The sequence below is a fragment of the Neolamprologus multifasciatus genome, chromosome 19, assembly GCF_963576455.1.
Source record: "Neolamprologus multifasciatus chromosome 19, fNeoMul1.2, whole genome shotgun sequence".
Classification (NCBI taxonomy): Eukaryota; Metazoa; Chordata; class Actinopteri; order Cichliformes; family Cichlidae; genus Neolamprologus; species Neolamprologus multifasciatus.
In genome coordinates, this window is record NC_140457.1 from 4,135,859 (window position 1) to 4,151,622 (window position 15,764).

Below are 15,764 nucleotides of genomic sequence, written 5' to 3' on the forward strand. Positions count from 1 at the left end.
GTGGATGAACTTGAGTGGTCTGCAGGTTCCAGCCCCGCCTCGGACAGTCTCAGTCGTTGTGTCCTTGCGCAAGACACTTCACCTACCGCCTACTGGTGTTGGCCAGAGGGGCCGATGGCGCGATATGGCAGCCTCGCTTCTGTCAGTCTGCCCCAGGGCAGCTGTGGCTACAACTGTAGCTGCCTCCACCAGTGTGTGAATGATTGTACAGCGCTTTGAGGGCCCCCGTAAAGCGCTATATAAATGCAATCCATTATTATAAATACATTTTTAGGCATGCAAGGAAGGGCTGAGGATATGTGGATCAGAGGCATGAGAAGCTTTTCTGTTGGTTCTCTTAATTATGAACTTCTTATGTAAGTGAAGAAAAAAACCCCCACAGATGGCAAGTTTTGACAGGACTTGGAGGTTTTATTCTTTTATTCTAGAGTTTCTTATTTTGAAATACTTGATGATTTTAGGTGTGGTTTGTCGTTTGGAGGCATTCTCTAATGGCTCTGTTTGAAACTATTCAAACAAGGTCTGTCTTGCACACGAGGCAGAAGAAAAAGTCTCCTGACAGCTCTGAAAGACTCTTTGTTGACTGCAAAGGTCACTAATTTCCCACATGTCATCCATATGAGTAGAGAGGAGTAGTTGTAGCTTGAATGAGCTTAAATTTGAAAAGTTTAGAATATGACAATATTGTATTCATATACCTCCTCTTCCTTCTTTGAAAAACTTCCAAAAAGGTCACCTCTGTGGCAAACTGTGAGTCCTCAAGATCGAGATATGTGCCTAGCAGTCTACAATGACGGGGAGTTTTGGTAAGAAAAATCAAAATGTGACAAATGCAACACATTAAGTAGTTACACAATAATAAGTTCTTACCATAATTAAACAAAAGAAGAACAAAAAGATGCTTTCTAACCCTAAGTACTCAAACGTTTTTGTGTTACACATCTCTATGCTCAAATGCTTAAAGGTTCAATTAGATTATATAGTTTCTTTGAACATAGTTTAATAGAATAATATAACAATATAAATAATAGAATAGCTAATCGAGGGCAAAAGAGTCTAGAGTTAGAATTTGACTTCCAGTGAAAGCTGCTACGCTTTTGTGTAGATTAAATCAACAAACTGTTGCAGAATACATGCTTTTTATATTTCTGTTCATTTTTTGTTATCGTCCATTATCAGGAAACTGCCAGAACTCATTATTACCTAAATTTATATTTGTTTTCAAGGATGAGTCTGAAAGACTTCTGTAAGACCTATTCACAGCTCGACATCTGCTGCACGTGTCCTGACTTCCTGGATGGAAACTCTACCTGTCACTGGAACACCTCCATTTATGAAGGTCGATGGGTTGCAGGAACCACTGCTGGAGGCTGCATGAAGAACCCTGGTATATCCAAAAGCTCTAATAAGTTAAAACCTCATTAAATGCCTTAGTTATGGAAATAAATGATCTCTTTGCTACATCCATTTGCACAGCACCACATGCCTTTTAGCAATTCTAAACTAATTGCAACTATCATTTATTTCCTTTGCGCTATAGTCAATCTTTGTAGAGTACAGTGTGACCAAAATCCTGACCATACAATCTCATTGACTCTGAAACGGTTCCTTCGAAGATGGGAACAGGTCTGTGACCACCAGCAGTCAGTTATCATCTTCACAGTGACTTTGATGCTTCAAAATGCCAATAAAACATATAAATATGATCAAATGGTAACCACAGATAAGCACAGGAGTTGTGCTTATAATGCAGACTGACTCAGAGTGACTGTAATGTGCTGCCAATCTGTCTGTACTTATAAATTAGAAATTATTTGCAAACATTGTCAATCTGTCTGGCAGTGATTGTAGTCAGAGGATATTTTTTTTGGAGACAGGGTACTTCCTAACATGTCATGTGGCCTATCCAATGACCTTGGATGTGCCAAGGCCAAGGAAGTGCTGTGTTTACTCTAGTGTGACTGAGCCATTAAATATAATTGCAATAATTTGGGAACTGTGAAGAGAAAGTGTCATATTTCTGTGGAGTCAGTCTATCGTCTTGTAGCTGCTTGTTAAGGTTTACTTAATAATAATGGAAAACTCCAAAATGATTTCCTTCTTTGCTTTTCAGAGAGCTTCTGGACAAATCCACAGTATCGGGTCAAGATTGATAAATCATCCAGTGAATGTGCTGGGAAACAGGGTGAAGTCAACATGCTGCTGTCTCTCATGCAAAAGCCAGATAAAAGGAATAGACGCCTGGTCCAGATCCTCTACATTGGATTTTCTGTATTTGAGGTAAAGATGAGCCTTTATTGTTTCCATCACACTGGTTAGATTGGTGTACTCTGCGCTGCATGTGTAGAAGTCATGTATTAAACTAATGAAAAGTGGGAGTTTTGTGCCTCATTTACAAAAAACCCTTCAATTCCTAAAGGTAATCATTAGTTTCCATTTAGCTTTTATAAAGTCATAATTCACGTGATCTAAAAATTTTTTCTGTGATTTCCTCTAAGGTGCCTGAAAACGTGAGTATTTTCCCACAGCAAACATTTCATTTCACAATTTTCAAATAACAGGACTGAGACAGAGTGGAAAAGATTAAATATCTGTTTCAAACTAATATTACAGTACATGGCACACAGCGGGAAATTCCCAGCCTCTTTCTTCAGTGCGAGCAAACTTGTTGCCTACACTAAATCCTACAAAAATGCCCGTGAGGTGATGGAGTTAATGATGCTGAAGCCTGGTGAATACGTGATTGTGCCATGCACCTACAGTCCCAATGAGACAGCCTCCTTCATCCTGACCATCCTGTCCAAGGCAGAGACCCACGTGCAGTAAGATACTTGCAATCTTATACACTACACTGGCAAAAATATTCACTCACCCGTCTAAATCATTTAATCCAGGTGTTCCAATCATTTTCATGGTGTATAAAATCAAGTACCTAGGCATGCAGACTCCTACAAACATTTGTGAAAGAATAGGTTATTCTCAGGAGCTCAGTGAATTCCAGCATTACGATAGGATGTTCCAGTAAAGGAACTCTTAATGCTTCCGCATAACAAAGCATTTTTGACATGCTTCCAACTTTGTGGGACCAGTTTGGAGATTACCCCTCCCTGTGCCAATAAAACCGCGTACCAGTGCACAAAGCAAGGTCCGTAAAGACGTGGATGAGTGAGTTTGGTGTGGATGAACTTGAGTGGCCTGCACAGAGTCCCGACAGATCACCTTTGGGATGAATTAGAGCAAATACTGCGAGTCAGGCCTTCTTGTCCAACGTCAATGTATGACCTCACAAATCTGCTTCTACAATAGAATAGAATAGAATTCAACTTTATTGTCATTGCACATGTCACAAGTACAAGGCAACGAAATGCAGTTAGCATCCATCCAGAAGTGTTTTAGCCATAATATAGATATATTACAAAATATATATTAGCAATAATATAGATATAGAGATATATTACAGAAATGGGTTTGTTATAGGTATGAGGGTACAAAATATGGGTCTATTATGGGTATGTTACAATGTACACGGTATGAAGGTATGTTATGAAAATGCTATAACTATAAGTATGTACAGGCTATGAACAGGATATAAATATGAAAACTATACAGAAATACGAACTATGCAAGTTATAAACAGTTGTAAACAGTTGTAGAATTATAATTATCGTATTGTACAGAATGATTTTCTATACAATCATTCATAAAAAATTCCCATCTACAATTCAGTTCAGTTTACTTCAATTCAGTTGTATTTATATAGCTCCAAATCACCTTAACATTCACCTCAAGGCACTTTGTATTTGAAAGAGAAGACACCAAAGATCAGATGACCCCCTTTGAGTATGCACTTGGTGACAGTGGGAAGAAAAACCTCCTTTTTAACAGGAACAAGCTTCCGGCAGAACCAGGTTCAGGGAAGGGCAGTCACCTGCCATGAGAGCTTGGTGTGAGGAGAGGGAGACAGACATAAGAAATGCTGTGGAAGAGAGCCAGAGATTAATAATAACTAATGACTAAATGCAAACTGGTGTGTAAACACATAGAGAGACAAAAAGGTGAATGAACAAAAAACCGTCAATGCATCGTGGGAAGCCCCCAGCAGCCGAGGCCTACTGCAGCATAACAAAAATGCAACCGGATATCATGGCAAAGTGTGTAAAAGACACGCCGGCCCACCACGTCCATTTCACACTTTGCCTCTTCAAAACGTGAAATAGACAAGCATGCAGAAGTTGCAGTACAGTAACAGCAGAGAGACATATTTTATTTCAAGCCAACACGAAAAATAATCACAGAAAAGTGTTTAAACACACATTATTAACACATTTAAATCTGTATATATATGCTTCTTCAGTTTCAGTTCTCTGATGTGAACTGAAACTAAAGAAGCTTCTTGGATGACTGTTGAAACGTCTTCAAGGAAACTTAAAGAAGTCCAGAAGCTTCAGAAAGAATTTTGAATGATGAATTCTATAAATGTGTGTCATTGGTACACTGACCTGTCAGTCTGTGTGGACCTGTAGTGCTGTGGTGCTCAGGTATCACATGGCTGTATCGTCCTCAGGGTCTATCACAAAGTTGTTGCTCCTGTGATCTCCCGAAGGACAATCCTGCACACTACGTTTACTTGCTGGTGAAAAAAAGTTGTACTCATTCCTTTTATCTGTCCTGTGTCCTCAGTGAGAACTCCAGTGGTCATGAACATATGGGATTGGAAGAGGTGAATAAGATGGATCATGTTACATCATCCAGTAGAAACATATACTGTCAAATAATAGTGAAAATAACCCCTTGGTATTTGGTAGAGTTAATTCTGAATAACTGACCCCATACTGACCACATACTCAGTCAGTTTTTAACCTTGGTTGTTTTTTGTTGTTAACATTGATTGAATGACACAGTCTAATCATTAATATAGAGATAAAAACATGCTTAGAGCACCGCTCTTTTGCAGAACACACCAGTGGGAAAGAGTGAGGATGACGAAAGTAAAAGGAAACTGTTCCGTCAACATTCTGACAAGGTAAAGGATTGTTTCTCGTAACAATAGTTCCTTTTTTGCGGGGGGAGGGGGGACATATGTCTATTTGCTTTTTTTAAATGAGTTAGATAATAAGAAACGCTTAAAAGTAACCCAACCATCACATTAAGCTTTGATTACTTTCCAGTATGAAGAAGTGGATGCAGAGCAGCTCAAGATGCTCCTAAATGGAAAAATACTAAAAGGTTTGCACAGTAAAGTGAAAGGCTACACAGTTAAAATAATAATCCCATGTAGATGGTGCCGAGTGTCCTAGTATGATTTATTTTTTTCTTTTTTAGGAGACTTGAAATCTGGAGGATTCACAATCGATGCCTGTCGCAGCATGGTAGCTCTGATGGATGTATCCTCGAGTGTCATATTGACTTGAGTGCATTTATATTGGCTTCATTTCAGCTGCTTACTGGAGCAAACCCTTACAGTAACTGGACTTACATAAAACATATTAACAGTGTACAAGTCAAAACCTGCCTGCCCTTTTACTCAATAATGCAAAAATGCAGTTTTGATATCTTAATGGTACCTTAAAAAGACATCTGTTACTGGAAAGCTGAATGGTGAGGAATTTGTTCGTCTGTGGAAGAAGGCTGTCACATACCAGGTACGATAAACATAGTAAATGTCAAAGATGTCATCACAACACAAAGGCAGGGTTACCTGACAGGTAAATCAGAGGTGAAAGCAGGATTTGGTTTGAACACAAACTGTCACATTTGCATATAAGAACTCACTGAACAAAGGGAGCGACATGGGAAACATATATAGTGAGTAACAGGGCAGACTGGGCCATGGGAAGATTTCAGATTTGGTGATGACATCAGGAAAGCTGTAGCACACAAGAAAGAATGTTTATCCAGTTGCACATTGAGGTTTATTGCTCTGAAACACAGCAAAACAGCAGTTCTGTGTTACTGACGGCTTCCATTACATAACTGGCCTGCGTTACTTTTGTAAGGTATTACGTGTAATGGCCCTTTAGTAATCAGCCCTTAGTAAACAGAGTAAATGACAGACCAGTGAACAATACACAGCATAAGATTTACTGGCTGGTTTATCAAAACATTTCTTATAACTTTTACTGAAACCAGCTAATTGTTTTCTATCATATTTCTGATGGAACAACACGGTTAAACAGTCTAACGCAGGAGACTAACATCACTTAGTGCGTAGCGTCTTCTTTGGTCACATTAAACGCCTTATAAACAAGAATTACACTCCAAACATGTTACTTTAAATAACTATCAACTTTACATAAATGTATATAGTTCTCGTATACTGCTCTCACCTGAAACACAGCAAAACAGCAGTTCTGTGTCACTGACGGCTTCCATTACAATAACTGGCCCGCGTTACTTTTGTAATAGTGACGTTCGATTCGTGAACGAATCGTTCAATACTTGAGAATCACTTTACTGACTCGTGAATCATGATTCACAAGCCCAACTGACTCATCCCTGTTGCTGTTAGCAAACTAATTCCATTAGTAGAAATATATCTAGCTTATAATTAAAATTGTGGGGGAAACAACAGCCAGTTTCTTAACAAAAGCATTTCTGCTCTGAACTGGAAGAAAAAACCCTGAGTAGAAGCTCACAACAAGAAAATAGCTCCTCGGTTCACAGTAGCATCGCTCTGCTAACATGCTAACAGCACATTTGAGCTACTCACCCCCTCCCTTCCTGTGCTGAATCGTAAGCGTAAGCGAATCACTCAGGACTCGCTCACCCCCTCCCTCCTGTGCTGAATCATAGAGCGAACGAATCACTCACTCACTAACCCCCTCCCTCCTGTGCTGAATCGTAAGCGTAAGCGAATCACTCAGGACTCGCTCACCCCCTCCCTCCTGTGCTGAATCATAGAGCGAGCGAACGAATCACTCACTCACTCACCCCCTCCCTCCTGTGCTGAATCATAAAGGAACGAATCACTCACTCCCTCACTCACCCCCTGTCACTACCCGATCCGTACCGGAAACCCGATCGGTACCCCGCATGCGCGAAAGGTGTCTACTTCCGGTCGTAGTGTTTTACGATAGTTATGGGTCAGAGTATCGGTTAAGATGTTAAGAATAATAAGTATATCTTAAAATGTTTGCAATAATGAAGCATTTCAGTACAATGTAGACAAAAACGAAAAATGAAAAGATAGTTACGGATCGGGACTCCCCGATCCTTACTGCGCATGTGCAAAGTCGGACCGTACAAATGGGGTCTACCCGATCCGTACCGCGCATGTGCAGATGTTTTCTTCTTCTTCTGTTCGTTTAATGGCAGTGTACTCCCCAGTGTATGAGGATACTGCCACTGCCACTGCTGATTGAGCGAATGAACCCCATTGTAAAATGAATTGCCGTCATTACAAACGTGTGTTAAATTTGATTTAGTGATAGTCGAGTGTGTTTATGCTTGTCTGTGAGGAGAGGATTGACTGGAATAGTGATGTTGATGTCCGCTATCACTGTCAATTGTCAGTAAACACTTAATCTGGCTGATGAATCTTCACGTGACACATTGCTAAATCAATATTATTAAGTCTGTAATTAGGCGCCATTCTTCTTATTTTACGGCGCTGTTTTTCAATCGGGGAACGCTCTCTGTTGAGGAGAAAAGCATGAATTTGTTTGTATACGGATTATCCATTGTTTAAATGTCCCGGGCAGTCGAAAAGGAGGCAGAGCTGTTGAGAAATGCTAGGAGCTAACTGGGCGCTAACCGTGTCATTCAAATATATTGAATGTCGCAATGTTGGCAAAGAGAGGAAGTGACGTAAGATTTGCGCATGCGGGGTACCGATCGGGTTTCCGGTACGGATCGGGTAGCGACAGTTGCTGTGTCCCATTTCAGGGTCTGCACGCTTGAAGTACGCATTTTAAGTGCGGTTACGTCACCGCCACGCGACGACGGCTGTCGCAATTCGAAGTGTACTTGAAATGCATACTCCAAATGCGCCGTCGATTTCCCCAAATATCAAGCGTGGTCCGGTGCACGCTTCGTGGTCCCATATATCCCACAATTCATAGCGCGGCGGTGGGTGTGGATAATTTTGCCACAAAATACGGCAGAAGTATGGGATCAGAACGATGCCACCTTGAAACGAAACCGAAAAAAATATTGAAACCGAAAAAAAATATTGTCATTGAAATAAATGTACTCAAAAATCTTGTATTGAAACCGAAAAAAAAATTGATAGTGAAAAACAATTAATTGAAACTGTAATTCTTTTGTTTTCGCTTACAATTTTTTTTTTTTCGGTTTCAATCCATTTTTCGGTTTCAATCCATTTTTTTTCGGTTTCAAACCATTTTTCAGTTTTAATCCATTTTTCAGTTTCAATCCATTTTTCGGTTTCAAACCATTTTTCAGTTTCAATCTGCTGGCACTGTTTTGGCATCCGGGTGCGCGCTGGGAGGGGGGCGGGGATTCCGGCCCGCATATATTTGCATACATTATAGAGGCCACTAGTGCTGACCAAGCTGCCATCTTTCTCTCTTTCAATGGCTGCTTCAATTTCAGCTTGACCCTCCAAACCGCAAGTAAGTAATCATTTTTTGTCATCTTTCCTTGCTGTCCCACTGGACTGGACATTAGTTTAGTTTTTTTTAGCTACATCTGGTGAAGTTGTGGTAAAGTGCTGGTATTAGCCTATTTGTCGTAGCAAGCTAGCCTGAAGCTAATATTTGCTATATTTAGGTACACCCGTGTCTCCTTAGGAGTTGGAGGCCGGTGTTTTAGGAACGGCACAAGATCTCATCAACAGGCAGTGTTGGGCAGTAACGCAATACATGCACCGGCGTTACGTATTTAAAATACAAAATATGAGTAAATGTATCCATTACTGTTCAATAGGTGATATTGAGAACACAGTTAGTTTGTTGAAATAAATGGATTACATGGCGGTATTTTCCTTTTTCATATGTTAGGCTATGGTCTCTCTATTTTTGGTAATTCCACGCCGGTGGAAACCCAAACAAAATGATTTAATATGAAGGCAATAGCAGAGTGTTACAGGCATCGCCCTAAACAATGTAGCCTCATGGGCCGTGTAGTCTGTGCTGCAGGGAGAACGGACTGCCATACCCGTTATGTGTCTGTGAGCGAGGGAGGGAGAAAAAGGAAAAGTATGAGCTGTCACTGAGCAGAAACGGGAGCTGGAAGCATGTAAATATAATAATAACCACTGCAGCCAAAAAGAGTGCCCGATGAGCCCAGCTGTAAGAAAGCTGTTAAGACTGGACTGTACACTGTGTTCCTGTTTTCCTCCGAAACAATAAGCAGCCTTTCAACGCCTCTCTCTGTCTCTCGCTAGCAAAGTTGACCCAGACAACAAAGTAAAGCTAGTTTTCAGCTACGAGCCCGACATGATGTATTAGCCAGAGGTCCCTTTACTACGGTTCGGAGCCGCTGACCTGTTTTATATATGCACTGAATAGTTTTCTACACGAGATCGCTGCAAAAAGTGCAGCCTTACCTAATGTCCACCTACTGTTACTCATTTATATTAAGATTTTAACATCTAGTTGGTATTGGTATGGCGAGTAGCCTTCAGTAAGAGTAATAAATCACACAGCAATAGTACATTCATGTAGTTGTAAAGTATTCAGAATACATTACTTCTATAATCTTTGGTGGAATACATTTTAAAATTAACCTTCCCAACACTGTCAACAGGTTAGCACCTCATACCACAGTGCACCAAAAGCAGTCTCATGAGCGCTGGAAAGGACAAGCCCAGAGCCCAAAACAGACAGTGCAGGAGATGACAAGGTTAGTAATTGTATGGTGAAAATTATACTTCTAGTTATCTTGATTGGCAAAAGAAAAGTAAATACAAAATCTGCTTCTCACATATAGGGCATTTCCAAGATTTTTTTTCAAAACTAATTCAATTTCTTTCATTACAGCTGTCCTGTGCCAGATGTTATGTTGACCCACAGTGAGAGGCATCATTTCAGAAACACCAGGAAGACTGAAACTCATCGCTGGGATCAAGCAGGGCTCATGCTCTTCACCAGCAGCTCCCTCACAAGAAGGATAAACCCAGCATTTCATGAACACTGATGGAGACCTTTGCTTTGTGTAATGTTAGAAGTACTCAAATAATCCTCAGAGGCTCTGGACTTTTACATAATATCATAGCTTTAAGTCCTGTAGAAAGTTAAATATATGTTGTGCTCTCTGGTTACTCTGGTATGAATGACTCTGAACTACTTTATGATAAATAACACACTATTGTCAAAAAACAGTGAAAGAATTCCTGATCAAGTTTTTAGTTCAAATACAAGTAACAACCTTTGACTTTAATCAGGTTTTATTTAATTGTGTCAGAGAAAACATCATGTGCCCTTCATGTAGCTGAGTACATTCAGTGTTTAAAACAGAAGTTGTGCAGGTCTGAGATCAGCAGTTTTCTGAAACACCAAACTGAGGTACTGTTAATGCTGATGTATAGTGACACAGTTACATGAGTGATTAATCCTTTTGACTTTGTCTTTAAATTTATCAATAAAACAGCTGCAGCTTTCACTGACAGCACATGTGGTACTTTAACCTTTGTACTGTTTTCTTCAGTTAATTTTGGAGTTACTACAAAGATCGAAGATATAAGATGATCTGTCTGCTGTCACTGGGTGGTGCTGAGGTCTGAATCTGAGGACGGCTCCTGTAATCACAAACAGAACAGAATCATCACAAACTGAAATATAAAGATTATCTCTCAAATCTGAAATAGAGCTGATCCTTCTGTCCTCACACACTCGGGATCTGAAGTTGTCCAGTCCTACAGTTCTGCCGACAGCTGTTTATTTTTTATTTGTTTTAAAGGCCTTGTATACTAACACATTTTCTAATATCATGTTTACCTTTGAGTTGTTGATGCTTTATAAATGGACATCTGCAAAGATGAGATGATGGAGCAGGTTTCAGTCAAGGTTCAGTCTGCTGCTGCATCCTGGTCACAACATACAGAGGTGTTATCAGCTCAGTATTGAACAAGAAATATTAATGTTTCAAATTATTTGTCCTAAAGGATGCAAGCTGTACAGAGTACTGCACATGTGACTTTGTGAACATAATTCATTAAAAATAATTAGGACAGTTTTTTAACCTGAATATTTGTAACAAGCTGAGTAAAAAAAAATGCTAAAAAAATAATCAGAGGAAAAATGTAACATTTTAACTTAAGCTGACAAGCGGAAGTAGCTGGTTTCAGTACATAAGTATAGGGCTTTGCTATTTAATTCGTAGCTATTGACTAATGAGGGGTTACTGAAGTTCCAGGTTTTTAAAAGTTGGCGTTAATGTCGTTCCACATGTGGAAAGCGACAGAAAACATGCTGCTGTTTGCACATATTTAATAATCAGCTCTGCACAGGAGCAGAAGCAGAGTCCAGCCTGTTGCTCTTACAGTATAATACTCATATAAAAGTACAGTAACCGTGGTTAGTCACTGAGCAGCCTGGTGCGTTTCTCTTGATTTCTTTAGTCAGGGTAAATTCATTCACCTGCACGGGTTAGCTAAACGAACTTTACAAAACAAGTTTCCCCAACAGCCAAGTGCTCATCTTAGCTAGCTAGGTCCGTAGCTAGGTCCTTAGCTAGCTAGCTAGCTAAGGACCTAAATTACGGATTAGTTTACAAACACATTTAACTTACCAAAAATAGTGCGGTGGGGTCTCAGGTCCTCCTGTCCGGTAGTCCAATTTACTGAAGAAGAATTTACCTCAGGCTGTCACTTTGAAATAGTCGGTAATGTAAACGCTGGACCTCTCAGCATCTGCCATTCCCGAACAGACACGTGCAAGTTTGTCCGTGACCGCAGCCGCGTCGTCAGCGTTTTCTCCAGTCATTGGTCAGCATTATAATATATGCAAATACATGCGGGTCGGAATCCCCGCCCCCCCAGCGCGCCCCCGGACGCCAAAACAGTGCCAGCGGAGTGAAACTGAAAAATGGATTGAAACCGAAAAGTGGATTGAAACCGAAAAATGGTTTGAAACCGAAAAAAAATGGATTGAAACCGAAAAAAAATGGTTTGAAACCGAAAAATGGTTTGAAACCGAAAAAAAATGGATTGAAACTGAAAAAAAAAATTGTAAGCGAAAACAAAAAAATTACAGTTTCAATTAATTGTTTTTCACTATCAAATTTTTTTTTCGGTTTCAATACAAGATTTTTCAGTACATTTATTTCAGTTACAATATTTTTTTTCGGTTTCAATATTTTTTTCGGTTTCGTTTCAAGGTGGCATCGTTCTGATTCCATACCAGAAGGGAGCGGCCGAAAAGTGAACTGTCAAAAGTAAGTACTGAATATGACGTCACTTATTCATGTGCTAATGTTTAATAATGAAGAACATTAAAACATTGCTGTTGGCCACATGTCGGCAAAGTTATGTGACACTAGTGATGTTTGTACTTTCAGCATTAACTTGGTTTTAAAGCCTCTACTTCTAAATATACATATAGTCGACCTTAATCTTACAGAGAATCTGATGATTTTATGGATAATTAAAGTCCGTCATATATCACATACACACATATATCACAAACACAACAAGCTGAAAGTCAGTGATATAGATTATGTATGTGTGTATATATATATATATATATATATATATATATATATATATATATATATATATATATATATATATATCATAATAATCTGACAATACTATAATATTGGCCATATTATATTTACATTACCATAGTGAGATGACTTTAGTCTCATGAACAACATTAACTAATTATTATTTACTAGCTAATCTTAAATGACTGTTCAGTACAGAAATGAAGCCCTTGAATCATGTTTTACAGTCCTGTGGTCTCAGCCTCAGATACTCAACTAATCAAAGTGATGTCATGACAAAAATGAATAACCAACAAAACATTTTTCTCCTTCATTTATGTCAAACAAAGCTGTATGTAACGTGTCTCGTGGTTAGTATCATGGTTGCTAGGCAACCTGAACAGCGCGACGAAGCATATACCGTCCCATTTCACAAGCCTCTCACTTCCGCACTTCTCGTACTTATAGTACGCACCGTACGTAGCACGCGTAGTGCGCGTACTTCAAGCGTGCAGACCCTGAAATGGGACACAGCCTCCGAAATGGGACACAGCCAGTGACACCCCCTCCCTCCTGGCTCACAGCTTCTTCTTCTTCTTGGTTGGTAACCAATGTTAAGGCGCATTACCGTACCCTGGCTCACAGCTCAGTGGACATTTAGATGAGAAAATATATATTTAACACATTTAAGGAAAATACTAATAAAATACAAATAAACAAAAAAATGTTTATTAAGCAATTTTGATAGGAAATTGCTTAATTTTAGAAATGTTTTTGCTCTTTTTTGCTCTATAAAATAGTTGTTGTTTTTAGAATCATTCATCTTAGCAGTGGGACTTACATGAAAAGAGAAACAAATTAAGTTTGAGTGAAAATGTAAATTTTTTGCACTCTCTGGTCAACTGACCAGAGAGTGCAAAAGTCTGGTCAACTGTCAAATGGCTAAAAAATGGCTAAAAACCCGATTCACTTTGGTGAGTGACTCATTAAAACTCGATTTAGTAAAAAGAATCAAATTTACCATCACTATTTTGTAAGGGATTATTTTGCCAGTCTCTCATTTGTCTGAGACGACACTGCCACCTACTGGCGAAACTAAATATCGCCTTAAAAACAAATCAGGTGGGAGAAAATGAGCTTTTTGTTCTGTGCAATGATATTAACTATTGTCACAACACAAGCAAAAAGGGATGAAGGCGGGGAGACACGAACATGTTAAAAAACTTCAACAAGAATTCTGTAGCTTGTTTTTGATCCTTAAAATACTCAGGATGCCACAATTATCAGGATGTTGACTTTATCGCACTCACACCACCAGACTACTCATTTTGTAGACTAATCCACTGTGTATATTAGGATTGTCTCAATGTCAGAGTTCATTCAACAGTTGATCATGCTACAAAGAGAAATCACTTTAAGTCCATAACGACGGATGTTCTAATGCATTTACGTGTAGTTATTACACAATTATCTATTAAGTCTCTTAACATGTCAACCATTGATTTTCAAATATCAAATACACCCCTACACACACACACACACACACACACACACACACACACACAATGTGAAAATGTGAGATACAAAATAATTAAACAAAGATTATCTTGCATTTTCAAGCAAGACTTTATATACAGTCTTTGAGCAAAAGTAACAAAACTTCACAAACTGAACTGGATTTGTTTCATTTTTAAGCTTGTCTGTTTCTAATCTCTCCCCCACTGTTCTGTTTCTCTGTTATTTTATTGGTGGTCAAGCTGACTGCTCATGGAAGGAAAAACTAAAACTAGGAAATGTCCTGGTGCTGCTGAGGGGCAGAAGGTCACTGGTTCTAACCCATGCAAACGTCTTATTATAAATATTCTAACATTATAATTGCTAATTATGTGCTTTTCACACAGGAAATTTTCTCCCGCTGTGATGTTTCGAAAACAGGAATGCTGTCACTAAGCGAGCTGAGAAATGCTATGATAGCCTCAGGTAGACATTTAATTTTAAAACCCATTTTGAGATACTGTTGGAACACAAAACTATCCTGTGATTATTGAGTCTTTCACATTTTCTATGTAAAACAATCGTATAGTTAACATTTTTAGAAAAACAAAATGAACATGAAAACAATGGTCCCTCTAACAATCATTTATTTAAATCTCTCCCTTCATGCAGCTCTGTATCAGGTTTTAGCTCAGTGTTTAGCTGTCTGCTTATTTTTGGTCACTCTCTGTAGTGGTGGCTCTCACACTATGTGGCACCCAGAAGCTGGTAAAGACCAAAAAACAAGCTTAAAGAGTCTAAATAAGTGGGCTATATGACTGGTTACCAACAAATTAAATTGTCATATTAAAGTTTTTTATTTGCAACATGTCTCTGCTTCCTCTATGTGGCCAAAATGATTATTTCTCAGGTTAGTAAAATACCAAAGTAAGGCATTAAAGCAGAGAAAAGATCAGGATCCAGCTTAAATTCTACAATGAAGACAGTAATGGCAATCATACATTCAGTATTAATGTTCTGAAGGTTATGTAAACAGTATTTTTGTAAAGTATTAGCACTTGCTTTGATATTCTACACAAACCACCTGCCTAGCAGCGTGTCTGTTTGTATCTGGTAGCAAGCAGCCCTAATACAAACTCCACTGACTTCATCTTATGAACTGTATGTTGGTCAGGAAAGAAGATCAGCGACGAGATGCTGAATTTGATGGCTCTGCGTTACGGCACCTCGTCTGGGCACATTACTCTGGAGAGCTTCATCAGTCTAGTACTCCGCTTTGAATGCATGTACCGTAAGTAAAACTGAAGAAAATTACAGTAGACATATTTTATATTCTTCAAAGGTTAAAAGTTGTCAACTGTGGATTCTGAATTAGATTTGAATATCTGCAATATCTGTCTTTTCTCTTTATTTTCTTTACAATTAGAAATTACTCAGAAATACTCATTACATCACTGACAGGAAATCAAAAGGATGAAGTCAGAACAAGTTGGGAAACTTCTCCTACTTCTTCTTAACTATAAGGATTTATGTCTTTCTCCACAGAAATCTTCAACCAGTTGTCTGATGGCAAGGCTATGACTCTTCAGGAACCAGAGGTGACTACAGTTCATTTTAAAATAGTTAACGAATCATGTCATGCATGCGCGACATGCGGTTACTGA

The 15,764-nt window shown here is 39.0% G+C and overlaps 1 protein-coding gene and 2 long non-coding RNA genes across 7 annotated transcripts in view; 1 reads left to right on the forward strand and 2 right to left on the reverse strand.

Annotated features, from left to right (window-relative positions):
• The window catches only part of LOC146495744 (calpain-1 catalytic subunit-like), a 28,633-nt gene that overhangs the window by 5,016 nt on the left and 7,853 nt on the right, over positions 1-15,764 (forward strand). For 2 of the 4 annotated variants that reach the window (XM_085143772.1, XM_085143776.1), the window contains 13 exons: positions 732-806; positions 1,227-1,387; positions 2,114-2,280; positions 2,499-2,510; positions 2,614-2,822; positions 4,681-4,720; positions 4,937-5,023; positions 5,169-5,226; positions 5,323-5,384; positions 5,574-5,642; positions 14,508-14,586; positions 15,275-15,391; positions 15,646-15,698. In XM_085143772.1, coding sequence (XP_084999898.1) covers positions 732-806; positions 1,227-1,387; positions 2,114-2,280; positions 2,499-2,510; positions 2,614-2,822; positions 4,681-4,720; positions 4,937-5,023; positions 5,169-5,226; positions 5,323-5,384; positions 5,574-5,642; positions 14,508-14,586; positions 15,275-15,391; positions 15,646-15,698 — 1,189 coding nt within the window. The remainder of the gene's footprint in view (positions 1-731; positions 807-1,226; positions 1,388-2,113; positions 2,281-2,498; positions 2,511-2,613; positions 2,823-4,680; positions 4,721-4,936; positions 5,024-5,168; positions 5,227-5,322; positions 5,385-5,573; positions 5,643-14,507; positions 14,587-15,274; positions 15,392-15,645; positions 15,699-15,764) is intronic. The other 2 variants (XM_085143774.1, XM_085143775.1) reach the window with 2 other exon arrangements.
• LOC146495745 (uncharacterized) lies at positions 1,226-5,578 on the reverse strand. Of its 2 annotated transcripts, none has more exons than XR_014871236.1 (2): positions 3,784-5,578; positions 1,226-3,297 (listed from the first exon to the last, which is right to left on the reverse strand). It is a non-coding gene; the product is annotated as an uncharacterized LOC146495745 (long non-coding RNA). The 2 variants fall into 2 exon arrangements; XR_014871237.1 differs by having other exon boundaries at positions 3,772-5,578.
• On the reverse strand, positions 8,433-11,015 carry LOC146495746 (uncharacterized). Its single transcript, XR_014871230.1, has 2 exons — positions 10,899-11,015; positions 8,433-10,699 (listed from the first exon to the last, which is right to left on the reverse strand). It is a non-coding gene; the product is annotated as an uncharacterized LOC146495746 (long non-coding RNA).